This window comes from Clupea harengus, chromosome 5 (genome assembly GCF_900700415.2).
Source record: "Clupea harengus chromosome 5, Ch_v2.0.2, whole genome shotgun sequence".
Lineage (NCBI taxonomy): Eukaryota > Metazoa > Chordata > Actinopteri > Clupeiformes > Clupeidae > Clupea > Clupea harengus.
In genome coordinates, this window is record NC_045156.1 from 25,603,181 (window position 1) to 25,631,061 (window position 27,881).

The 27,881-nt window shown below is 43.7% G+C and overlaps 2 protein-coding genes across 4 annotated transcripts in view; both read right to left on the reverse strand.

The window, feature by feature from the left end:
• Window positions 1-4,721, reverse strand: part of gnai2b (guanine nucleotide binding protein (G protein), alpha inhibiting activity polypeptide 2b) — a 46,521-nt gene extending 41,800 nt beyond the window's left edge. Inside the window, exon 1 of the mRNA XM_012822676.3 lies at window positions 3,908-4,721. Within this exon, the coding sequence (XP_012678130.1) occupies window positions 3,908-4,025 (118 nt within the window). The 5' untranslated portion in view covers window positions 4,026-4,721. The remainder of the gene's footprint in view (window positions 1-3,907) is intronic.
• A 773-nt stretch (window positions 4,722-5,494) lies between these two features.
• Window positions 5,495-27,881, reverse strand: part of slc38a3b (solute carrier family 38 member 3b) — a 36,185-nt gene continuing 13,798 nt past the window's right edge. For all 3 annotated transcript variants that reach the window (XM_012822644.3, XM_031568283.2, XM_012822642.3), the window contains 12 exons: window positions 23,701-23,774; window positions 23,508-23,600; window positions 22,729-22,810; window positions 19,712-19,794; window positions 19,520-19,578; window positions 18,108-18,281; window positions 17,325-17,404; window positions 17,131-17,231; window positions 15,218-15,342; window positions 11,670-11,814; window positions 10,463-10,566; window positions 5,495-10,041 (listed from right to left, as the gene is read on the reverse strand). In XM_012822644.3, the coding sequence (XP_012678098.1) occupies window positions 9,937-10,041; window positions 10,463-10,566; window positions 11,670-11,814; window positions 15,218-15,342; window positions 17,131-17,231; window positions 17,325-17,404; window positions 18,108-18,281; window positions 19,520-19,578; window positions 19,712-19,794; window positions 22,729-22,810; window positions 23,508-23,600; window positions 23,701-23,774 (1,225 nt within the window). In that variant the 3' untranslated portion in view covers window positions 5,495-9,936. The remainder of the gene's footprint in view (window positions 10,042-10,462; window positions 10,567-11,669; window positions 11,815-15,217; window positions 15,343-17,130; window positions 17,232-17,324; window positions 17,405-18,107; window positions 18,282-19,519; window positions 19,579-19,711; window positions 19,795-22,728; window positions 22,811-23,507; window positions 23,601-23,700; window positions 23,775-27,881) is intronic.

Consider the following 27,881-nt stretch of genomic DNA (forward strand, 5'->3'; position numbering starts at 1 on the left):
CAGCTTGAGCGTGCAGCCGACCCTGTGATATAATCAGTGCCTTCCGGCCATGAGACAAGCCAGGGCTCTCTTCCCTATTAAAAGCACATTTTCTTTCATCCCTTTATTTCATGCTGTTACCCAGAGGTAATCTCCAGCAGACGCTGCACTTTCCACTGTATCTTTTCGATTATATATAATGTTTCTTTGTGTGTGAGCAATTGTTTGGATGCATTCAACCAGTAAGACAGAGGGAGTGCTGTAGCCTCAAATCCCCCTCAGCCAAAACGAGCGCAGTCAATCTGCGCCTGAAATCTGTTGGGAGACGAGTGTGGGCATGAAGAGAGAGACGAGAATCCCCGGCAAAATAACTCTCAAAATCTGCTCACGATTGAGTTGCTTTTGCTCCAAATATGAGATGCCAGCCCAAGTAGAAAAAAAAAATAAAAGTTAGACAAATGTGTTAAAAGAGTTTAAATTTCAATTCTATTACTATCAACATACACGAGAACTACGTAACTATCTATCTAACCAGTGACACCAACATAAACGAAAGCTTTACAGCAACCCTATTTTCGACCAATCACCTTCCATGAGCAGGCTCTCGCCCCAAAAAACTGCCAGCTCATGCCCACGCCTCCACAACCACCGGTTAGTCACAGTGCTGAGGTCACCCTTGCCAACAATCAATCCATCCATCTGGTCAGCGGATCTGCCATGACTGTGAGAGCGCATTGTCTCTCTTCTTCATCCTCCTCCTCCTGCTGCTGTCAATCAGCCTGCCCACTTCATGCCCACCCAGGCCCGGGCAGAGCCCACACGGCACAAGGCTATTAAAATCCTGGGTCACATCTGGTCGGACCTGGTGTTGCGCTTCTGGTCGGAGCGCTTTCCAGGCACATTCTGACACTCCTGGGCTCAGTGCGGGGGCCAACTGTGCCAGTGAGCGCCGATTGCACTTGGGCGGCACAAGCCAACTCTAATGTGCACGAGTGACAATTCAATTGGACACCATTACCTACTACCTACCCCCCACAACCGAATCAGCCATTTGTACCCCCCCTTCACACTCCTCACCACCTGCTCCCTCGGCCCACTCTACTCGCTCCCGTACCTGTGGTCTGCTGCACAGACTGTGAAACGTGCATCGAAAATGAACCACTTTGAAAAATCCCAATTTGTATACAAAGAAATTTACTTTACAACATGATGCATCCCTGAAGGTCTCTTTCCACACTGGCATAGCACATAATCAGCTGTACATAAATGACTAATCAAGTAGCCTTGTTGAATGCTCTTAAATGATCACTCGCGGGCCATTGTGTGAGATGTGTTCATTAATCCTTTGCTTTCAGCACTAGTGCTCTCAGTCCAAGAGGGCTGCCGTTTTACAGAACAATCTCTCTCTCTCTCTCTCTCCCTCTCTCTCTTTCGTTTTAGATGATTAGGAGTCGGTATAAGGATGACTCAAACAGATCGTATACGCACTCAAATTAATTAAATCTCTGCCGTGAAGAACACATTATTCAGTACAGTGACCACACAGAATTTACGAGCAAACAAGAAAAAAACACGCAGCCTAGTCAGAACTTGTAAATGCTTTGAGGCGACACAGAGACAACTTTCAAATGACACTAAACTAAAAAAACACGTTACTCTTTTTTTCCAGAAATGACACATGGGTAGTTGGAATAGTCCAGTCGTTCCCACACTGTGCTGGAAAGCACCAGGCCTGGTGTCCCCCTGGGATGATGTGGAATTGGAGGAAAGTGAAACTGCAGGGCAGTTATGTTTGCTCTTAATTGTTCCATCTGCGTTAAGCCTCTTCTGCCAATGTTCTCTGGCTCTCATTCTCTGAAGGGTGGATGGGGGGAACTGAGCACTGAGGCCAAAGTGAAGAAGAACGCTTAACTCTCATTCTAGTCTGACAGAGAAGCAGATTCTTTCACTCACACATACACATTCACACACACTCACTCACTCACCACGTAGGAACATACGCAGTATCTTTCCAACTCCAGAGGTTTGTAAAGGTTTTAACCAAAGCAAAGAATCCACACAAACTCAACGGCTACATATCAAGACACTCACACACACACCCTTCTAAAAGCCTGGGCCACTTGAGCAAACACAGGCTCAACAGACATCCACCATAAATAATGACTTGTGAAGCAGAAAATAGAAAAGAAACCTAAAACGTGTTTCAACCCCAATCCTGGAACTCATTCACCGTTAGAGCAGCATCTGGACGTATGGAATGAAAAGCCCCTTCCTGTGGCTAGACTAGCCGTTAATCTTAAGACATTGTGGTGTGGCACGCTGTGTGCCTTTGCTGGCCATCCATCTTTCACTGGCTCACAAGATGGGCTAGCAACCTTAGAGCCTACAGCCAGACGAGCTGCAGAGGCCACAGTGGATTCTGCTTCCATTTACAGGACCTTACAGATAGTTAGAGTGTGGCTTCTCTCTATACTTCACCTTACAGCAGACCTGTAGAAGAGAATGACCCACTAACAGACCTTAGATAGTGATCACGCTTGGCAAATGAAATCAGTGTATATCTTCATAATAAAAAAAAAAACCTAATAAGCACTATCCATGGCAAACTAATTCACATAAACGAGTACTGTCAAAAGTGTCAATAAAGTCATGGGCATGGGCGTTTGCTGGCACCAGGAGATTGATATGGAAACATTAGTGAACTGTACTTTCCACTGATTTACAAAACAAGCATACTAATAAAGTATTCCGTCAGCACTTTTCTTTCATGGAAGGCAATGGCCTACTTAAGTCTCTCTTAAACAAAGATCCAGACTCTCGATGTCGTTAGAGGAATCCTCTCACTTAAACTTTGCCTTGTCTTCTCCACTACTAGAGATAAGAGCTCCTTTACTGTAGCCATAAAACCAAAACAAGACCTTGCTTACACTTAGCCAGCTTTTCCATGTGCACTGCAAGGAAGTCTTTTTTTAAACTTATGTTTTGGTGATCAGCTCATGTCTGAAGAACGTCTCAGTGGAGGTGATATTGAGTCTAAATATAAATCCACGAGTAATTAGGGGCAATATTCCACGCTCATGTATTTGTTCTCAAACAAACACCTTTTCATTCCTACCTGTCTGTAAGACTATTTACTATTCACCAGCATTTTCAATACACTACAAACTTCAACGTGTTATTGGTGTGTTATGTAGGCTACTTCCTTTGTACGGTCTTTAGTTTCAGTGTGGCCAATGTCATCAAGACAAACAAGAATCATTGTGTGGCATGACAGGCATAGCTTCTACTTTCAGGATTACGGGCAGTTGCCTCGCTGACACGCTGAAAGTGCCTGTGAGTCAAAAGATGATCATACACAAAAAGGTTGCCAATTTGGTCTGCTACCATGCTGATGTTCGATGTTTGATAAAGCCTACATGTGTAGTTGTGTGAGTGAAGCACAGTGTTCAGAGAGAGAGAGAGAGACTAGAGCTTATTTTGGCGTAATGACACTGTAGAATGCGGAATAGAATGTAGCTTGATCCAAAAGGAAAGTTCCCCATAATTGTTGCCACTTCTCTGCCTTGAAAATCGCAAACAACTGTGAACTAAAATCTACTGCCGCTGGTATGTATATTATGTGGCATCGGGTCCGTTCGATGCAAGGGGCAAAGACTCAACAACAAACGCACTGCCCCCACTTGGTTTATCCAACGACTAAAAGGACACCAACGGTCTTTACTTATCAAATAGTCAACTGAATGTGAATGATGTGTTTATGTAACCAAGTAGGCTAAGAACAGAAATTTGCCCTTCAGAGTTAAGAAAATCAAGCAAGATGACAGCTGAGCCAACCAGCCACATGCAGCGTGGCTAGCGCAACTGCATAATCACAACATTCCGTTACATGAGACATTCGGCTTTCCATTCATTTGGCGAAAAGACGTACCTAACAAGAGCAGTTTCACCTCCCTCGCAGCCTTCTCTCCGTCGTCCCGAAGGTTCTTGTCGATCATTTTGGATCGCTCGGCAGCCAGCTTGTCCTCGGCGCTCACCGTGCAGCCCATGGCTTCCCAATACTGAAGCGCACACCTGAACCTTGCGCAATCGAAAAGAAGGTACCAGATACTCTACTACACAGGCTTTCCACTTCTTACTGGACACCGAGTCGCGTTCCGAATGCACACCACGCAGCCTAAGCTACGAATAAAGTGGGAGTAATAAAAGTAAGCTATTCAATTCCGGTGGCTGAATCTCTCAGAAAATCCACTTTGCAACGTAGTTACACTAGCCAACAGTCCATGCCACCTGACATTAACCAATTAACGTTAATAGACACAAATATAACCCATTCATATCCTTCTAGTAGTCTAGTCTGTTGACATGGGGTAATCAATGATGAACCATGCCTCGGGTCATCTAGGTAGGCCTACCATACAGGTAATAGCTGGTCTTCTCAAACGCAATATCTGGGATGAAACGAAGTCGCAAACAATGTAGCGCGTCGACTGGAATCCAGATGCGGACTTCGCGGTGTGAATGTTGATTAGAACCACTGTCACGATGTTCTGTGCGTTTAACGACTCTCTTCTTTCCGGTGAGTCATCACCTTGAACACATGTGTGGTTGAGTTAGCTGGTTAGACGCGGTTTGATTAAACGTACTGTTCCGCGTTGCCACGCCCGCTGTCCGCTGTGAGAAGTTAGCTCATAAACACTACAGTGCACTCCGTGGTGAAGATTCACAGAGCTTCATGACCAGTTAGCTGATAGTCACGCTTCCACAGAATCCTGGGAAATGTAGTATTTTTGTAGCGTACTGGAAACTCGTTAATGTTGCCAATTCCACACAGGTGTCACATTTTCTCCTGGGGGCAGGAGTTTTGTTAGTCTGCTAGACCGTTGTTTGTGAGCTACTTTGCGCTGCTTACGGCGTAGGTTACCTAGGTCGATTAGGAGTAAAAGTGAAATAGGCTACAGATGTGATCTATTCTGATACAGGCTTTCATCAGAATGCCATTGCTTTTAGCAATGGGGCTGTGCCTCCCTCTAGTGTTTCACTCAACGCTATACAGCCGAGAAGCGCTTGGCAGTGGACTTCGCACAAAGGTTACTTGGCTCCAGCTCTCATTTGATGGAAGATACTATATTGAGTAAACAAATGTAATAGTCAGAATGTTGCTTTAATAAAATGTTAACATTAACGCATCTATTTCTGGTCATCTGGCCTCTATCCATGACTAGGATCAGTATTACCGTAGGTTAGATGACTGGTAAGGGATCGTCTCCCACTTCAATACGAATCACAGAGGTCACGGTCAGGCTACTCTACCCTAGTGTTTATGAATTCGAATTGGGTCATTCTGCCCTGCACACGTGCTGAATCGTCATATAATTAGAATACTTACCAGGAGGTATACAAAATAATGTAGCTTGATCAACCAAATTAAATCAGAAACCATATGGAGCAACAAAAGCCTAAAAGTGTGCAGGTCACAAAACAAGACTGAAGAAGGAGAACACAAAGCAACACGTAAGAGTTTTAAAAACAAACACATTTGTTTTTACTGTCAAACTAAAACTGCTATTTACACTATACAAGCTAAATAATCATGAAATATAGAAGTTGGTAGTCTTTATATACATGGGACATCATTTATATATGCTACAAAAGGAGCCCAAAGATCCATAAAACAAAGTCTGTATTCATTTAGAATTGATTTTTTTTTTTTACATCAATTACCAAATCTTGTACATACATGAGACATCAATGAGACAACAAAAAAAGACAAATATTTTATGAACAGATAATACATCTATGTTCTGAAAAGAAAAAAAAACGTGGGGGAAAAAAGGAAACTAAAAGCAAACTGGATGAAGGTGAATTCAGTTTTGGCACCGGTGAAGATAATCATCACTAAAGGCAGGTCATGACTGCTTACAGCATGAGGTAATGACTGAAGACCTATGAAGGACTCGTGTTTTTTACGATTGGATTATCAAAACAACAGCCACCATGGAGTGGCTGCACTGAGCAGCAATGAGATATGTGAGGGAATACAAATATAAAAACATTTCATTGTACAGCAATCAAATATCCAAACGGTGTTTCACACTGACAAGATCCTTTGACTGACGTACAAAACATTTTTCATCATATCTTCTCCTGAACGTTACATGCAATTATTGTGCAAATGAATCTCAGGCACTGAAATGGGACACTGACGTTTGATTTTAGTAATGAGAGCTTCTGTACCAACCAGGCACAGAGGTTCCATAATGAACATATGAAATCTACATTTACCTTCAGCAGTTTCAGAATGAACCATACAAATGACACATTGTGATGCTTCTGGGTACAGATTAAGATCACGGTCAAGTGTCAAGTCGGCCAGCACAGTAAAATATACTAATACATTTTCTCTTCAGAGAGAATGAACGTATTTAGGACATGAACTGATCGTTACCATTTCTGGGAGTAGTTCTTTGATTTAAGAATAATTTTTTGTTCTAATCATGTTTTGTGTTTTGTTGCAAATCATTGCCACGCAGTAGTGTGTTGTAGAGTTACGTTGCTATGGTTACACCCATAACAAACGTGGCTACAAGGGAAGGTGACATGACATGACCAGTAATCAGCTCCTGTCACGTGTTTCAATATTTCAGCAGCTCCAGGTGGAGAGCAGTTGTGACAGCTGCAACGTCTTGTTCGCTTGACTGTGTTGAATGATTCAGTTCTCTGTTCTCAGGTAATACTGACTAGCCTATCGTGGGCACTGCCATGGCATCAGAGGTTGCCCATACGTTCGATAACAGAGCCTTTTCCCTCTGGGCCGGCCCTGACACTGCTGCAGCTAGGCAAAATTTGACATTGGCCTCAGAGTTTGAAGTAGGTCTATGCAAAACAAAATCTAGATAAGCCAAGTCATTTTGGAAATAAGATGTGTGAACAGATGAAGTTATAATTGTGTTGTGTTGGCCATTATCACCAAAGAGGTGTGTGGAGAATAAATGAGCAGCATTTGATGAAAAGAACCCCTTCACAACTATTAAGGGTGCGGGTGGATCTATTCTGTTGTGGGATTTTCTGGTAGCCAGTGGCACATCAAACATTGTATGAATAAAGAGAAGTATGGACACCACTACATTTCAGGATGCAATGTCAAGTAGTCTGAAAACACACTGACACCTACAGGATACTAGTTTCTACAACAGGACAACGATTCAAAGCGTACCTCAAAATACACCATGAAGTACTTCATGAAAAGCAAATATTAGCTTTTGGAATGCCCTGCAAATATGTGGGTAAATCTTAAACACGAGCATGAAAGACACAAAAGGTTTCACAGACACTGGAAGTGATCTGCAAGAAGAATGAGTGAACATTCATAAATAAGTCTTTCCTGTTTAAAGGGATGGCTTTAAGAACATAATGTTGGGTTCAAATATACTTCAAACATAAAATATAAAAATTAAAATATTTAAATGTGAAAAATTATTTAACTCCCAAATCTCAAGTGAGTGCTCACACTTCTCTATCAGAATCAGCCTATTCCTCATGAGCAGATCATTTTGAGTGCAACTGTATGTATGTATATGAGTGGTAATGTGTAATAATATCCAGATCAGTCGTACATTACAACTAGGAGCACAGCTCTACACTGTAGTATAGTCCACTGTGTGAAAAGGTGCCCACCACCTCAAATTTCGAATCCCTCTCCCTAATCTGAGCTTTACATTTACATTTAGTCATTTAGCAGACGCTTTTATCCAAAGCGACTTACATATGTGTGACTTACAATGTATACACATTTTACATTTACACTGATGGCACACTGCACATCAGGAGCAATTAGGGGTTCAGTGTCTTGCTCAAGGACGCTTCGACAGGGAATCGAACCAGCAACCTTCTGATTACTAAACGACTTCTCTACCACTGTACCACTGTCGCCCCTGAGCTGTCTAGATCTGGGCCTGTGAAGGTGGCAAGAGGAGTGGGGGGGGACGGGGCGGGACGGGACGGGACGGGACGGGACATCGAGACAAGTAAGACACAAAGGAATACAAAACTCATCAGCAAACTGACATGAATGAATACTCCACTTCTGGGGTAATGGTTTTTGGCTGTCCTTCTCCTTCAGCCAAAAAATAACACTTGTCTGCCGGTCTTACAGTCAAGAAAAACTGAATTTGGAGCGTTCCACCTGCTCCAAACCAACACTCCCAGGTGAGAGGGCTTGAGCGTGGGCTGGTGCCTCTCTCAGGTGACTCAGCAGTCTGCTGGTGATCCACACCCACCTGCCTGAGCACCTCAACATGTCTGCCACAACACTCAGAAAAGAGGCATCTTTAGAAATCTAAAGGTATTACATCGCACATCTTCACCAAGAAAAAAGCCTTTATGGGAGAAAGGGGCTTTGGTGCATACTGAAGCCAAACCCTTTGACCTTTAAGGCTTTAAGGGGTCAATCATAAAGGCTCTAGATTATGCCTGTTTTTCTGAAACTGTGGTCTTGCACAAAAGTGATTATCATACTCTCTCTTGCCTCTACACACAATATACACAATAGGCACTGGAATAGATGATCAAGTACCTGATCATAAAGTGTCTGATCATAAAGTACTCTTTACACACTATTCGCTGAAATACATATAATCTGTCTTGAGAAATTAAAAACACTTGATACATATTCAAATAAATATAGATATAACGGTTTTGATGTTTTCTCTAGCGTTAGTGAATCTCTCCTGAATAGTTTTATTTTGTACTCATAGAAGAACGGGGGCCAAGGTCCCAGCTCGATCTGTGACAGTAAAATGCTGGCTTTGGCACGTAATGCTTAGATGCTAACAGTAGTACCAATACTGTTACTTCACTTAACTGTCAAAGCAGGAAAATATCTAGACTGACAACATCTCCCTCCTCCCTTTTCTGTCCAATGACATTCATTGAGCCACTATTCAGCTAAAAAAAATCACATTAGTTCCAATTCTGAAATAATAAAATAACATGTAACTTGAGCTTCTATGTGTATGTGTGTCTGTGTGCATATATACATATAAGTACCTAACACTACATACATACATACATACATACATACATACATACACACATTGAATAATAATATGTGTTTCCCTACTAAAAAAGAAGTGTACAAAAGTCTACTAAAGTTTCTGCTGTCAGTGGGTGCAGTGCTGTAGCTGTAGTTCATGCGTATGTATACCCACAGGTTAGATGTGGGGTTGGGTCCAGAGGATACAACACAGAGCATGGGGCTGGCAAAGGGTGAATCGGTACACAGTGAATACTAAACCAGTCTGATTATGGCTATGCCATTCTTTCTCTCCTAGGGACAACCTAATGTTGTCAAGGAGCTGCAGACAAGAGAAGCAACTTCAGATTTGTCCTCATCATCCAGTTCAGCTTCATTCTCTATTGGGAAGCTTTGTTTTAATGTAGTGGTTGGTCAATGTAAAGCTGCGGCATCCCATCCGATTTAGAGCACTAGGGAGGTAGCCATATGTTTGTTTTAAGTTTTTGTGATATTCAATTCTTCCACCACACCTGAATACTGCAATGTAGTGAGTGTTTATCCAAGTTTGACAGAAAACAATCCAAAACCTGCAAGATTAGCATTGACTGGTTCTCTTCTAACTGTCTGTCAAAGGCTGGACTTGATAGTGGATTGAGCCTACTGGAGTTCTGTAGGCCTAATGTTGTCTCTATAATGTTTTGGTGGAGAGAGCATTTCTATGAGATAATAGTAAAAACCATGACCAGTTAGATTCTCAAAACCCACATCCCTGCTTCCTTTCTGCTGGACTCTCCCTGGCCCAGACACTGCAAACACACAGGCACACTTACACCCAGACACACACTCTCTCTCTCTCTCTCTCTCTCTCTCTCTCTCTCACACACACACACACACACTCACACTCTCTCACAAGCAGTTGTATAGTTCATGCACACACCCTCCCCCTAGTGGCCGCCTCCAGCATTGCTGCTGCCTGTTGTCCAGTCAATTATGATGAAGCTCAAGCTCATGGTCATGAAGAGGACACCAAGAACAGCAAAACACGCCGCCTACACAACAGAGAGACAGAGAGAGAGAGAGAGAGAGAGAGAGAGAGCAGTTTGAGAATATCATCTTATGCTGAAACATAACAATATGTCTTTAACAGTTCTAATAATCATATCCTTCTATTTTCAGCAAGGAAATGGCTTAATTTTGTTAATAATTATTGAATGCTTAATAGTCAATACTGAGAGAGAGGCAGAGAGTGAGAGACAGAGAGTGAGAGACAGAGAGTGAGAGAGAGAGAGTGAGAGACAGAGAGTGAGAGACAGAGAGTGAGAGATAGAGAGTGAGAGAGAGAGTGAGAGGTAGGAAAGAGCATGAGAGTGATATCAACAGGTGAATCGAGGATGAGATAAAGACACAGACAAGACCTACTGCCAGACACAGGTGATTGGTTAGGTTGAGAAAAGATATGTTGTTCCTCACCACAATCTTTGGGGTGGAGTTCATGGGTTCTTTGTCGTTGGGGACGATGCGGATGTAGAAGACGGCGGGGAAGATGAAGATCAGGCATGGAGCAGAGGTGGCACCTGGATGAGGAGGAAGGCAATAAGATCCCACTATATGAAGACTTCTTGGACCACAATGACAAACCTGCGCTGACCCAGCAATGTGACTTTTGTGAATATGAATGTAGCTGCAGACATACTTTACTGTCAGACACTGGCACTGGTATGCTGTGGTCAAAGCAACAATGTCAAAAGGTGTAACTGCTTGAGGCTTTTGAAATAATTCAGTACACTAAAAATAATTATAATAATTGTAAATATCAATAAAGTTATAAGGTTGTCTACTCAGTTTGACTGACTGATTAGAAACAGTTTAGCATGTCACTAATGGTTGTAATTGGTGTATTGCAGTCACCCCCCACATTACTAGATATACACAGATTCTCTCCACCATAACCCATTCAGAAAGTACACAAATGACAGATTCTCTCCACCATAACCCATTCAGAGAGTACACAAATGACAGATTCTCTCCACCATAATCCATTCAGAGAGTACACAAATGACAGATTATCTCCACCATAACCCATTCAGAAAGTACACAAATGACAGATTATCTCCACCATAACCCATTCAGAGAGTACACAAATGACAGATTATCTCCACCATAACCCATTCAGAGAGTACACAAATCCACAAAGTTAGCCTGACTCTCAGGAGCCTGTGGCCAGCGCCGGACAGAGCATTTTTATTATTAATACTTTCTGAACTTTGAGCACTTGTACCCTAAAGCTTGCCCCTTTATGTGGGCTGATGGCAGCTCAAAAAATATTGACTCAACCTGTACAGGGTTATCTGCGCAAACAGGCCGTGCTCTCGTCTAGTCAAGGCCACAGGGAGGGAGTGAGAACGGGTAATCACGGTGGCTGCGAGTGTCCCAAGAGAGACTCACCCCAGAGCAAGATCACAGCCACGTGAGCCTCACACAGGGCAGGAAAAACACAGACCTGATGCAGTGGAAAGGCCTACACCAGTAATGCAATATGCTGATTCTATATATATATTTATATGTGTGTGTGTGTGGGGGGGGGGGGGGGGGTGGTGCGTGTGTGTGTGTGTTTTGTGTGTGTGTGTGTGTGTGTGTGTGTGTGTGTGAGAGAGAGAGAGAGTGACTCATGACCTACCGATGAAGCCAAAGATCCCCAGGATGTTGGGGGCGAAAATGACGAGCATGTTGATTAAGGTGAGGAGGATGACGGCAATGGCGATGTGACGGATCCAGCTGAAGGCACAAGTAGGGAAGAGCATCAGCTGGATGGCCCTGCGCACCTGAGAGCAGAAGAACCAGGGAGAAGGGAGAGAAAGAATGAGAGAAAGAATGGGGGGAAGGAGAGAGAATTCATGAGAATAGGTAAGAAAGGAAAGGAAAGAGTAAGATGGAGAGAGAGATAGAAGGGAACGGGAAGAAAGAAGGAGGGACAGAAGACAGAGAGGAAGAGGAAGAGAGAGAACACAGAGCAGCAGTTCAGATACTTCATGGTAGGAAACTAGATGGCCTAATAGGCTAATGAAGTCAAGTCCAGCATGAGCCAGGGACATAATTACTGCACTGACATGACAATCACTGAAACTGCCTTTCCCCAAAACATCATTGGGCCTCATTCTCGAACATTAACTGAAGTTTCTTCTGAAATGTTTCTTACGGACTTCGGGAAAACCAACGTAAGAAAAAGATCTCCGCCAGATTCATGAACGCCTGAAAATGTGTTCTTACGCAGCCGAAGTGTTCTCAGCTGTGCTCGCCCGAATGAGGATTCTTAAATTGAACACGCGTTCTCGTGCACCTGAATTTGCATACATACACGCCTTGCCAGCTCCTTATAAGGGCACGCAACCGTAGTGTCGGAATCGACCGAATCCACGCAAAAGCAACTCGAAAGTGAGTCATGTCAAAGCGGAAAGCGAGCACCTGTCGAGTAAACGCAGATCACTTCACCGGTGCAGAGGTGGAGGTACTGTTGCAGGATGTAGATGTGTCCATTCTATTCCACTATGGCTAAATCAACGCGATTGAGTTTAGTGCTTATTTATTTATTCACTTACATTTGCAGTTTTCGTGTAGTGCTTTTATTTGTTTTAGGACATCATAATGCCTCGTAGAATCATGACTATAAATGTGAAACATAATTGTTAATGATACAAATGTTCTCGTATTTATTATTATTATAATTATTTAAATCCGAGGATGTCTGTAGAGTTGATGTCAACGCAATCACCAACGATTTCTCACAAATTCAGCCCTTAACCCTTCTAACACGGAGCGGCCCGTGGGGCATCTTGTGTTTTTTTGAGGAATTGCATTTAAGAAAACTGGCCGATTTACAACAACAAATCCCAGATGAGAAAACTTTCATGAATGCCAAATTTGTTCCTAAAACACCGGAAGTGGAGTTTAGAAGAAATTCCTTCTTAAATTCTTCTTAACTGTGTTCGAGAATGAGGCCCATTGGCCCTCATTCTCGAACATTTTCTGAAGTTTCTTCTGAAATGTTTCTTACGGGCTTCGGAAAAACAACGTAAGCAAAAGACATCCGCCAAATTCATGCACGCTTGAAAATGTGGTCCTACGCAGCAGAAGTTTTCTGGGCTGTGCTCCCCCGGAAGAGTTTTCTTAAATTGAAAGCGCGTTCTCGTGCTCCTGAATTTGCATACATACACGCCCTGCCAGCTCCTTATAAGGGCACGCGACCGTAGTGACGTGTGCAGTCGGAATCGACCGAATCTACACGAAAGCAACAGCAGTGTTCGTGTACATTACATTTAGTCATTTAGCAGACATTTTTGTCCAAAGCGACGTACAAGGGATAGAACAGTCAAGCTACGAGCAATAGAGACCTAGTGTAACAATAAATACTACTTAACATAAGAAATATAAAAACGAAGTGCAGGAATGTAACTGCTATAAGTGCAAGTTAAGCACTAGTCGAAGTGCCAGTTAGGAAGGGAGGTGCTCTCTGAAGAGTTGGGTCTGCAAAAGCTTCTTAAAGGTAGAATGGGACGCGCCTGCTCTGGTAGTGCTAGGCAGTTCGTTCCACCAACGTGGAACTACTTGAAAATTCTGGATTGCCGTACTTGCACAGACGGCAGTGCCAAACGACGCTCACTAGACGAGTGCAGCATTCCGGTGTAGTGCTTTTATTTATTTTATGACATCACGGTGCCTCGTAGAATCATGACTATAGGCCTACATGTGAAACGTAATTGTTAATGATACTTTAATCCGAGGATCTGTAGAGTTGATGTGAACGCAATCACCAACGATTTCTCACAAATTCATTAACACGGAGAGTTTGGGCCATCTTGTGGTTTTTTAAGGAATCGCATTTGAGAAAACTCTGGCCGAGTTACGACTGCTATTTCGAGTTCGGAAAGTCTTCTGAAGTTCAGAGCAAATCCCAGATGAGAAAACTTTCATGAATGCCAAATGTTGTCCTAAATCCAATTCAGAAGAAATTCCTCTTAAATTCTTCTTAACTGCGTTCGAGAATGAGGCCCATTGGGCCTCATTCTCGAACGCAGTTAAGAAGAATTTAAGAGGAATTTAAGAGGAATTTAAGAGGAATTCATTAGAGGATTCATTAACACGGAGAGTTTTCTTAAATGCAATTCCTCAATTCATTAGAGGATTCATTAACACGGAGAGTTTTCTTAAATGCAATTCCTCAAAAAACCACAAGATGGCCCACGGGGCCATCTTGTGGTTTTTTGAGGAATTGCATTTAAGAAAACTCTCCGTGTTAATGAATTTGTGAGAACTCGTTGGTGATTGCGTTCACATCAACTCTACAGATCCTCGGATTAAAGTATCATTAACAATTACGTTTCACATGTAGGCCTATAGTCATGATTCTACGAGGCACCGTGATGTCATAAGAATGCTGCGCTCGTCTAGTGAGCGTCGTTTGGCACTGCCGTCTGTGCAAGTACGGCAATCCAGAATTTTCAAGTAGTTCCACGTTGGTGGAACGAACTGCCTAGCACTACCAGAGCAGGCGCGTCCCTCTCTACCTTTAAGAAGCTTTTGAAGACCCAACTCTTCAGAGAGCACCTCCCTTCCTAACTGGCACTTCGACTAGTGCTTAACTTGCACTTATAGCAGTTACATTCCTGCACTTCGTTTTTATTTCCTATTTCGTTTTTCTATTACTTATGTAAAGTAGTATTTATTGTTACACTAGGTCTCTATTGCTCGTAGCTTGACTGTTCTATCCCTTGTACGTCGCTTTGGACAAAAGTGTCTGCTAAATGACTAAATGTAATGTACACGAACACTGCAAATGTAAGTGAATAAATAAATAAGCACTTAAGTCGATTCCGACTGCACACGTCACTACGGTTGCGTGCCCTTATAAGGAGCTGGCAGGGCGTGTATGTATGCAAATTCAGGAGCACGAGAACGCGCTTTCAATTTAAGAAAACTCTTCCGGGGGAGCACAGCCCAGAAAACTTCTGCTGCGTAGGACCACATTTTCAAGCGTGCATGAATTTGGCGGATATCTTTTGCTTACGTTGTTTTTCCGAAGCCCGTAAGAAACATTTCAGAAGAAACTTCAGAAAATGTTCGAGAATGAGGGCCATTGTCTTTATCATCATCTTTCTCATCATCATCTCTACAGAGAATATCTTTCAAACTCGTTTAGCTTTCTCTGAATGGAGGGGTGGGCACACTCACCGGGAACAACACGATTGGCACAGTCAGAGTGACAGCAGTGAGCACAGCCAATCGGACGCAGAGGATCAGCGTGTCATAGGGGTCAATGCGGCTGTAAGTGTGCAGCAGCTCTGGCTCCACGTTGCCTGCGGGTGTCAAAAATAACGTATTATTATTTTGCATGGATCCCAATTGAAAACTTCCATAGCTTATTGAAATCTGTATCATCTAGCCATCTTTACAAGATGTTATTGGCTGTGTTATCTGCTAAAAAATAACAAAACTCTGAGCTACTAACAAATTTCAGTACTATCCATGGTAAGGTCACATTTAATCCTTCCATTTTAAAACTATATACAGTGGGGAAAATAAGTATTTGAACCCCTGCCGATTTCGCAAGTTTGGCCACTTGCAAAGAAATGTGTGATCTATAATTGTAATAGTAGGTGTATTTTAACAGTGAGAAACAGAATATCAACAAAAAAATCCAGAAAACTGCATTTTATAACATTTATGACTTAATTTGCATTTGATGCAGAAAATAAGTATTTGAACCCCTAGCAAAACATGACTTAGTACTTGGTGGAATAACCCTTGTTGGCAAGCACAGACGTCAGACTTTTCTTGTAGTTGGTCACCAGGTTTACACACATCTCAGGAGGGATTTTGGTCCACTCCTCTTTGCAGATCCTCTCCAAATCCTTAAGGTTGCGTTTTCAATGGGAGGGAATGAGGGAATGAGGTTCAAGCCCAATATTCCACATTACATGGCCCCATCCATAGTCCCCTTGATGCAGTGGAGTCGTCCTGTACCCTTGGCAGAGAAACAGCCCCAAAGCATAATGTTTCCACCTCCATGCTTGACGGTGGGGATGGTGTCATATTCAGCATTCTTCCCCCTCCAAACGCGGCAAGTCGAGTTGATGCCAAAGAGCTTGATTTTGGTCTCATCTGACCACATCCTGTCTCCCAATCCTCCTTAGAATCATTCAAGTGTTCATTGGCAAACTCCAGACGGCCCTGTACATGTGCTTCCTTAAGCAGGGGGACCTTGCGAGTTCTGCAGTACTTCAAACCATTATGGCGTAGTGTGTTGCCAATGATTCTCTTGGTGACTGTGGTCCCAGCTGCCTTGAGATCATTCACAAGCTCCCCCTGTGTAGTTCTGGGGTTATTCTGCACCTTTCGGATGATCACCGATACCGCACGAGGGGATATCTTGCATGGAGCCCCAGACCTAGAGCGATTGACAGTTGTTTAATGTTGCTTCCATTTACGAATAATCGCACCAATAGTTGTCTGCTTCTCACCAAGCTGCTTGCCGATGGTTTTGTAACCCATTCCAGCCTTGTGCAGGTCTACAATCTTATCTCTGACGTCCTTGGTCAACTCTTTGGTCTTGCCCATGGTGGTGAGGTTGAAGGTGTGAAGTATGATTCTTTAGACAGGTTTCTTTTATACACGACACCAGTTGAGATCAGGTGTACCTTGTTAGGCCTAATGAGGACTAATCTGTGTGCTTCTTGGGCACATAACTGGTCATTTGGAGCCAGAATTCTTGCTGTTTGCTTGGGGGTTCAAATACTTATTTTCTGCATCAAATACAAATAAAGTCATAAATGTTATAAAATGCAGTTTTCTGGATTTGTTTGTTGATATTCTATTTCTCACTGTTAAAATACACCTACCATTACAATTATAGATCACACATTTCTTTGCAAGTGGCCAAACATGTGAAATCGGCAGGGGTTCAAATACTTATTTTCCCCACTGTATATTATAATTTATGACATATCATTACAAATCATTTCCTCAAGTCTCCTGTCAAGTGCAGTGACACACCACTGGACATCATGGCTGGAGCTAGAGTGACTGAGACGCCACATGTACAAGTTCACATCAACGAACAGAGAAGGTCAAAGGTGAAGGTTCACCGTAGAAGGTCAGGTAGCCGAAGAGTGCAGCCAGGAAGTAAATGGTGTACATGATGAGGATGGAGAGGTTGGACACGTGCTGCATCCGCTTCTGGGTGGGGCTGGGGTCAAAGGTGAGAGGGTAAATGTCAGGCTTTTGGAAGGCACAGTAATCATGTGATGGTGAATGCGTAAGGACTAAGGGTGTTCCTCACTTGCGCAGCTCTGTGTAGATGGGCAGCACCTCGGGGTGGCACACGAAGGCAAACGCCAGGATGGGGATGGTGTAGGCTGTCTGTAGGTACACAGATGGACAACAACATCAACAACACACACACACACACAAACACACACACACAAATAAATCAGATCTGCCAAATAATCTTTGCTTTCAGTCAAATCAAATCAGCTGTCTATGTAATGTCATATGTAACACCACACACACACCCTGTCCCCAGTCACTGTGTAAAAGACTGAGGTTGATTATATTACTGACCCTAAACCTTTGATACGCCTAATCCGTGTAACTGGGTGGACTAAACCCTTCTCTAACTCACTGTAATACGCTTGTGTTTATTTATCCAATATTTAACACAACAAATCCCACAGCTTCAAAGCTCCCATGGAGCTATTGACTTTTAAAGGGGAGCTCACTGAGGTTATAAGCCCGAAAAGTCGTTGACATGAAGAGAGTATGAAAATCACATGAGGCATGTGGATTACCACTTGTTGTAGTCTAGCATCTGTATTTGGAGTACATGCTACTTCTGCTTGTGGACTGCTTCGGTGGAGAGCATGAATAAATGCAGATGTAAGACGAGCAGCCATTCTGCCTGCGCTGATCCACCGAGCGGCTGTTGCCACAGCAACACATGCAGATGCGTATGTGTGGCGCATCTTCCGTGTCATGGCACTGTTCATTCTCCACAGTTCAGTTCATTGTTGTTATGGAAGCTTATTGATGTGCCATGTTGTCATGGTGATGAGCCCTACTGTACCTGTGAGTTCATCGTGAACAAGCGAGGGCCGCAGTGGGCGTCGTCCTCCACGAGCCCGTTGTGGTAGGAGTGGCTGTGGTCGACCAATGAGATGTTGGAGAGCATGTGAGCGGCCGTGGCATTGGCTGTGTACTCCTCAAAGGGGCAGGGGATCTGGAACTTCTTGTAGATGACCTGAAACGATGGAAAAAAAATGGAGGAGAGGACAAGAGGGGAAAAAAAAGAGAAGCAGAAGAGGAGGAAAGGGAAATAGAATGAGTGCAAGAGCAGACAGACTGATCGATGCACCTGACTGGTCGAAAATGCTGCGCTAAGTTGAGCTGGGCTGAAGGCAGTTGTAAATCTAAAACTATTAAAAGGCCATCCGCTTTAATAGATACATATAGCGAGGCAAGTATGCAATAAACACCTCCGCAGGTGGAGGCAAGCGTAGCCAGGCAATCTTATGAAACCCATTCCCACAGCGGCAGAGTGGCACGGCGCTCACTTTGAAGTCTGATTCTCGCGCCCATAATCCTTTACCAGCCTATTCTCACATCCAGCCCTCCTACACGCCAGGCCCATTATGATCTTCTGTGCGTGGATGACATGCTGAGAATATTTTGCTTTGGCCCAGGGGCTGATGTCAACTGCAAAAAACACCTGAACTGAAACATGGGCATCCACTTAGCTACTTATCGGAGATAAGGGATTCAAGGGTGGAAGATTAAAGGCAATATTTCCATGAGTCGTTCCAAGATCCACCTTTTTTTTTTTCTTCTTTTTTTTAAATAGGGCTTTGTCAGGGTTTCTGCTTAGCACATGTAGTCACACTGTACGTATGTGTGCTTGTCTCACTCTCTCTCTGTGTGTGTGTAGGGGGGTGGGTGTGTGTGTGAGTGTGTGCACTGCAAAAATTCAGCTCTCAAAAACAAGAAAAAAGGTTATAAAATGGGGGATATATTACTTAAAATAAGCAAAATCATCTGCCAACAGAACAGGCAACTTTGACTTATCAAGACTTTTTAAAACAAGTAAAAATATATCTTAAAACTAGTGTGGCCAGACTAAAAACAAGTACATTTGTCTTGATTCTGACTTTGACAACGCAGGTTTGTACTTGTCAGTGGTGATCAAACAGCCTTATAATTATGGCAATTCTAGTTTCAAGCATGAACTTGCTCAGAACCAGTAATACAATATCAGTAACAAGTTATAATACCTTATTAAGATAATTAAGGACTGAAACGCTTGAAGCAAGTGAAAAGCTCTAACATAAAAAAATGCCTGGTAAGAAGAAATATCTAGCATATATTGCCTTGATTTAATAACTAAGATTTTAATGTTTGCATTGTGTGTGTGTGTGTGTGTGTGTGTGTGTGTGTGTGTGTGTGTGTGTGTGTGTGTGTGTGTGTGTGTGTGTGTGAACTTACTGCAGAGAGGAAGAAGACCATGCAGCTGAGTGAGAAGCCACTGGTGTAGCCCAAGTAACCTGTGCAAAAGAGAGCAGAGCTACATGTGAACAGATGATGTTATTTCATTAAACAAGAAGAAGAAGGACAGAGGAGAAGAGAGGACAGCAGACGAGGAGAGGGACAAGGTGGAGAGGCATGCTATTGACTTACCAAGCTGTTTCATGAAGGCCAGCGGTAGGATCACCATGATACTGACCATCACCACAAGGTAATTGCCATTTAAATACCACTCTCTGTAATGAGACAGAAAGAGAGAGAGAGAGAGAGGAGAGAAAATAGAGTCTTAAAATGCACTACTACCTCTACATCATCTCCTTAGTTGACTATAAAAGATTCATGTCTGTAATAATGACAGTAAATTGCCCTTAAAGAGCTGCACTAAAACATACTTCTGTTTTTTTTTTTTGGGGGGGGGGGGCTTTTTCCTATACACTAGCACTTTTCCAGGGGCTCGGTTGTAAGGACACTGATTTATGAGGCATCTTTAAGGTAAAGTGTGTGCGTGACTGCGTTTCCACATATAAATAGCATGTGTGTGGAGTATGTGTGTGGATGCTGGTTATGTGAGTGCGTATGCATGTGGATGTGGGCATATTTAGCCGGCTGCTGAGTGATTTAGGACCATGTCCCCATTAGGAACTCCAGCTAACCCCCTCTGAGGTCACGGTGACACAGCCCCTGCCCCTGTTCCCAGCCTGTCTGCATGGATACCCTGTGGCCTCTGATGCATGCTGGGCCTGGGCCTGGGGAAATGCTGACTCCGTCTATGAACGCCTGGAGTCTATAAACGCCTGGAGTCTTTGCGCTTTATAACTGTTACTAAATCATTTCTCTTTCTTTTGCTTATCTGGCCTTGGTTGAGTGCACTCTCGAACAAGACTTTCTCCAATTACAATTACAAACATTACGTTATCACATTAATAACATTACAAACTGAGTTCAACACACGAGCATGTGTGTGTGCCATCTAGGGCACGTGCCCTGTAAATTCTGCCTGTCATCTCCCTCTATATCTGGAGGCTCTTTGGTGGGAGCGACACACCCCTCCCTCCAGCCAGAGAAGCCGTCTGCCCTGGGCCTCATGAAGAGCCCTCTGAAATAGACCCACGGATGCATTAAGGTATATAAACACACACACACACATGCTCTTTCTCAAACACGTGCGCCCTCACCACACGTGTGAATGGGGCTGCATGTCCCGCGACTGACCCTTATGAAATAGCGTTGGGAAACATCAACGTGTGAGGGAACACACTTCCTCGTCCTACTCAGGTTTCTGGTTGTTCTGCGCCCTAGCCTCAGACTAAACAAAGCGTCATCTCGTGGCCCGATCCATGTTGATCTCAGGAATAAATAGTCATTCTAAACATGGGAATTGATACATGTATACAAACTGTACGGGAAACATACATATATAAACATTTAAATAAATGTTCATGTACATGTCAACATTTACAGTGGGTGACATGTTTGTAGTTTTTTTATGCACATTTGGAAGCAGTGGCACTAGTTTTATAAATCAGATGGCTCATAGGATGCCCTCACTATATTCATTGACATATACCACACATGCTAGCTAACCGGATAGCTCATAGGAAGAGAGGAAGGAGAGCTGTTTAGGTGGTCTTTCCCAGTCTCAGGTTATAGCGTGGATGTGTGAGTTGTAGGATCAAAATGGCTGGCTTGAACAGACATTCCAATCCAGCGGTCACTTTATTTACAGTCCACTAAGAGTCACAAGACAGTCTCCATCACTGTTTGCATACTGTTTTCTTTGTGTGTGTGTGTGTGTGTGTGTGTGTGTGTGTGTGTGTGTGTGTCTCATGAGAATGTGACTTCAGACCTACCACTCAAGATAGCTGCCACCCTGTCACCTGGATGAGTTTGTGTGTGTGTGTGTGTGTGTGTGTGTGTGTGTGTATGTGTTGTGCTTGCATGTGACGAGAGCTCATTGTCATGTGGCCTACATTACACATACTTTCACTGTCATTCATGTTTACAAACACACTTCATTCAGTGGATCATACAATCCACTGTTGTCCATTTTCAACTTTTCAACTCAATCTCCCGTGATACAGAATAGCTAGACATCGGACTCATCAAGAGGCAATGCTGCGTTCTTATGGCCCTTCACCAGCATCCAGATAGTTTGTGCAGATTATTGTGTCCAACAGTTTAACATGTCCAACAGTGTCTTCTTCATACACACACATACAAACATACACACACACCCACACACACACAAACACACACACACACACACACACACACACACACACACACACACACACACAACACCATACACATTCACCCTTGCATACTGTCCAAAATGATGCATGGAACAAGTAGTCTCAAGTAGCTTTACATTACACATACAGTCACACAGTCAGGCAGGAACAATAACACGGGTGTACACAACCCGACAAGAGAAGAACTGATTGGAAAGCCACCTGGTAGTACTCACAGGGTTTGTTTTTAGACACAGAGAGAGGGAGAGAAAGAGAGGGAGAGAAAGAGAGGGAGAGAAAGGGAGAACCAGAGAGGCAAGAATCCACTCCACCATGCCAAAGAAGAGCAACAGAAACACGACACTCGTCCTCTGACGTCACGCCGTCGCCATGGCAACTGCTATGGCAACTGCCATGTTTTGACACAGCTGTTAGCAGTGAAGCTTGTTAGCAGACGAAAGCTATGAGCGCGCCTGTCGACACCAGCCTGTGCCAGCGCGGACGCACAGCGCCTTGCCCACAGGCACCATACCTGGACTGGCAGTCCTGAAAGTCGGGGGGAATGGGCCTCCCTGGTATTGACTGTTCCAGGAAAGTGCCACGTAAAGAACAGCAGGTGGTGTGATTATGGTTTTATTCCGTAGCATAAAGCTGCCGCTGAAACTTGCAGTGCTGATTGTAGAGAATGTGAACTGCTATTAAGCAGCGTTACCCATTGCTCTTCTGAGCTGTGCTGGAGTATAGTCCCAAAGCAGTCCCAGACACAGGACAAAGACTAACACCTGCGCAGTGTGGTTTTTTTAGTGTACATTTTCGAACTCTTAATTGGCTTGGTGAACTAGTTTCAATCACACATATGATACTGAATATGGAACCATGTGTCGCTCCAGGTAGTGATCATTCTCTGTCTGAATGAGAAGGACCAGTAAGACTACTCACGTGGCCGAGGGTTCTGCCTTCAGGAAAGCCTGGATGACCAGTGGGAACTCGGACTTCACGATGTACAAGTAGCTGGACATGGCTGTTGGGAAGGAGCGAGAGATCGTCAGGGCAGAGGGACGTAAACATTCTTCATCAAAGGGCCACCACACAGTTACCAGAGCATGGCAGTGGTAATACCAAAGGTTGTTACATTGTCCTATAAGTGATGTTCAACAACTGTTGTAGCTAGCCACAATACTATTCTAGCAGTCTATTAAAATGACCAACACAATATGACACAGAGTGATAGTGAAAGACAGAAACAGAAAGAAGATTGGTCAATGTGATGTCACCAAAGCGGGAAGGAGCATTGGTAATATTTCAAAATGTAAGAGTAAAAAAAAAAAAACTAGGTGGAAATTGTTGTTGCTATGATACAGAAATTCGGGGTACACTGGATGAACTCAAGTTGTGAGGGTGATGCTAAAGCTAAGACCAATTGTTGAAAACAAATGTTTTTTTTTAACTTGGAGCGCAAGGCTCCTCACAGTCAAACGTTCCCCTTGTTGTGTCATTTCATAGAGAAACAATTGAAAACGCACACAAATCCTCCTTCCTGTAGCTGCCCTATCCCGACACGCTGAAGCGATTAAGCTCAGTTTAAGGGTGATATTAACGAAGCCAATGACGTGCAGGTGTAATTCCCAGACTACTCTTAAACACTAACATTACTCCCATTTAGTCTGGTGATAAACATCAGTGTGTGGTGCCAGAGAGGAAGAGGGTTCTATCCTCACCTCCAATGTTCTGCAGGGTGATGGCAATGCCGGCAGCCAACTTGCCAGGTAGGCCAAAAGCCCTGAAGCCCAGTTGCTCATAGGCTCGCATCCCTAAACAAAACAAAAAAAATATCATTTATAGAAATAAATAAACCACAAAGGAGCCACTTTATCTCAAAGCAGATGAAAAGTACTTGTTGGAATTACATACCCACGATTCCAGAGGACTTCAACAGCAGATGGATGGAGTACAATGAAAGAAGAGCCACCGCTGTCAGGAGGAACCTGTATATGAGGACACAGACACAGACACAGACACAGACACACACACACACACACACACACACACACACACACACACACACACACACACACACACACACACACACAAACACGCACACTGTCAATTGAGTGGAGAAAACCACCTGAAATTAGACACCTTGCATTCAGGTACGGCAGTATAAAACTTATGCCAGAACCCCTCACAGTATTCAAACAGCGTTGTGTCAATGGCAATTTCACCTTCAGGTCATGGGGTTTTTGGTGGTCAGTGAGTTCACAGAGTGATATCCATTACCAGTGAGGACAGTGTCAGTGGGGAGTGTTCTGTTATCACCAACCTGTCTTCAAATGGACCATAAGCTCTCTGACCTTCAAGATACTTTCATAGCCTGAAGGTACAAGAGGTCTTGTTTACACTTCGTTAACAGTGTTGCGGACCTATTCACTGCCTTGGAAATACAGGATGTATGGAAAACCCACCCACCCACTCACCCACACCCACACACAAAACTCACTACAGCCTGTGCTCATTACCTTCTGCCACAAGCAGCAGACCTGGCATGAAAGAGTGCATGGAGACCCCTTTATCCTGAGCCTAAACTCTTCGAATCCAATGCCAAACACAAACCCACAGGGGGGGGGAGGAGAGGGAGAGAAAAAAAGCTAGAGCGAACAACACAACCTATTAGTTTTACAACCATAATCCCTATTATAGGACACGAGCCAGGGGGAAAACCTGTTTGTTCCAGTGTTGCAGATTAATTAAAGTGGCAGTAATCACATAAGGATTCCTTTGTGTTGGCCAACTGGAAATTCTGACTGATACAATCATGCCAAAAAGAAACACTGTCATAATCATTCCCTTTCAAAATGTGTTACACTATATCCTGCAGTAGCATGTGAGGAAATCTTTGGATGGTGAAGACACAGTTTTTTTCTGGAAAAAAAGAGCAAGCATCAGATGTTCTCAGTGGCTAAAACCGACCTCTACCCTATAATGTCTAAATGAGGCTTTGATATCAAAAGGTGGTCCAGATTCATCCTTAAGAACTCCCAATGCCTACCGTGCCAACACTCAGATCTAGTTTGGGGGCCTGGCACATTCACCTGACACGGGGCACACAGCCTTTCCCCTCCCCCCACACTGGAGGGGAATGAGAGGTGTGTAGTCCTGCAGCCAATCCCAGAGTGGAGGTGTGTGGAGCTGTGTGTGGAGCTGTGTGTGGAGCGGTATTGGCAGATTCCACTGTGTGCTTACAATGGCTTGGCCTTGGGCTCCAAAAAGTAGCGGCCAAACTAGGGACTGGACTTTGAAAGTGTGCCTGATTTTCTCTGCAGTGCATTGCCATGTTATATTATCGCCCAAGGAGCGTGGCTCAGACTGGACTGACAGGTTACACCGAGCTGATCCAATCTGGGCTATGATATCACTGATCTACCAAAGACCTACTGTATTTGGCTTTAATGGGGTACCTTATCGTGTCTATAAAGGAGCGCTTGATATTTTCTACTATCTATGGAAGATTATGGTGATTGTATGGAAAAAGGGAACAATTCCAAGGATATGGTGTCAGACAGGAGGTATTTTCATTCTGAAAGAGAAGAACGCCATCACCATAGGCCAATTTCGATCTATCAGTCTTTGTAGTGTGGAAGGAAAGATCTTCTTTCGTGTGGTAGAAAGGAAGTTAGTCTCCTATTTGAAGGTTTCTGTGCAGAATATAGGAATCCCAGGATGTGCTGGATGTTGGAAACACAGTAGCATGATTTGGCATCAAATTCAGGCAGCAAGGACAGAAGGCAGAGACCTCTGTGTGATATTTCTGGACCTCGCTAATGCTTTTGGATCAGTGCCATACAGTCTGCTGTGGAAAGTATTCAGTTACTTTCAGGTACCTGAGAATATTGTTGTGCATCCAGGCAACATTTGGAGATACAGGATATATGGAAAACCCACCCACCCACAAAACTCACTACAGCCTGTGCTCATTACATTCTGCCACAAGCAGCAGACTCTTTCTCCCAAAATAAAGTTGTCCACTTAGCCAGATGTTAGTTCGGATCAGGGTTCTGATCTGGCATGAGGTGATGAATTCAATAAAAATTTGGTTGCCATGTACGGACATCAGGAAATACTGGCTGGAAGTATCAAGGGGCAATTCAGCCATTTTAAGCTTAATGCAGTTCTTGTATAATGCTAGAGCATGACCTATTCAGAGTGGCAGATACTAGTAACTCAGCTTCTGCCATTTCCAACAACGGTTTATAAACCCTTGAACATGACAGTGCCAGTTCAGATAAATGGGTTTAATAATTTTATAACAGCTCTCTGCGCTTTCATAAGAGAAGCACTTGTAGCACACTCCTGGGAAATACGTTGCTTGTTTCAAATCGCTCCACTTCTACAGGAGCTCTTGGATAGACTCATAGAGAAGAAAAGAAACAAGTTAAAAACGAGGCCTTGATAATCAGAATTATGAATTCATCTTGTGTCATTCACATGGAGAAAAGGGCATGGTACCTATCTTTAGAGGATCATCTTTGGTTTTGGAGGAACCGGAGCCCTCAGAACTTACAGCCCTTCCCCCACAGCCTATGTGCCTGCTCTTGGCATTGCTGTCCTCTGAACACGCACACCAAACCTCAACTCAGGCTCAGCAAGGGGTACAAGACCAGACCAAACAACTGACTGCAGTCAAATGTTTGCATAGGAAGGTTCCAACGTGAAATGACCTGGAAGTATCTAAGTGGCAGCCATGATAAGAGCTGGTCAGATTCTGTATATGCTAAGGAAAGGTACTTCAGTGATTCCTTTCTTATCTTTAGCACAGGGTACACCAGACCATCCTTTTATGAATGGAAAGGAGATAATGCCGACCCACAATTCCTTGCGGCGGCAACATTCAAAGTGACGCACCATTCACGAAAACCGACATGTACCGACATGACGCACGTCAATAACACCACCGTCCGTATCGGATTCTCTTAGCACCGTGGTTGTCCTTATGAAGTCTCCTTCACATCTTTCCATAACCTCGTTACGTTTTCCACCATCGACGTCAAGGAAAAGTGGATAGGATTTTTTTTCTTTTTCCTATTCCACCATATCCTATGTTTGGTGGGGAAAGAGGGAGGAGAATTGTATGATTGGCTGGTGTAGGTGGGCCTGGTTATTTGTGGGCACGGTCGTTCAGAGTCCTGGCCTTTCCTGTGTGGATGGATTCGTTTGGAGTGCAGGGGCACATGGAGGAAGGGGTTGGCACATGGACAACTCTGGGGATTGGGTGTGGGAGCCTGGAGGCAGTAAGAAGGGTGGTTTTATGTGGCAGTGAACGCATGCCCACCCTGTCCAACACCTGCCCCGAGCCCTCCCCAGGGGGCACAAGGTCGCCGCATTCCCAGATATCAGGGGAACGTGTGCTGGGTCGGGAGGCTGTCTTAACTCTCAACTTCCGGGTTCTTATTTCCTACAGGCAGGCAGGCCTCTCCAGTGGAACTTACTGTGACTGTGGACCATAAATCTGTCTGGGACTAGGTTTTAAGATTAGGACTCTCTATAATAACTAGTGGTTAGCAGAGTCGTGGGACTTTGAAACATCTTCTTTCTGCATTGCTGGACTGTCAACATCAGCAGACATATGAATGAATTCCACATTGTGTTGTAGGGACTGACATTCTTCACTGATGCTCTGTAAAGACATTGACATCCTTGAACATGTTGAATGAGAATATTACATTCAGTCCTTTTGTGACTTTTCTCTTGAAAGTTGGCTTAACAATCCTTCACCTGATCCCAACACAGTGACATGACAGAAACATTATCAAACAACACATGTGATGACACACACAGACCTATGCAGTCAGCTACCTGTGATTTGACACAACTACAGAGGTGAAACAGGAGCACACGTGAGTGTGGCTGATGGGTTTCTGAGCACACTGTGACGGAATCATTTTTCAATCATTAAGTCAAAATTAGGTAACGGTTTTCACCTATTTCATGGTGGTCACACAGACTGACACAACTTGAAAGTCAATCTGTTCAATGAAGCACATTCTTAGCATACCACAAATTAACTGAAACCAAGCCCAACAAAGGCTGCAAAGGGA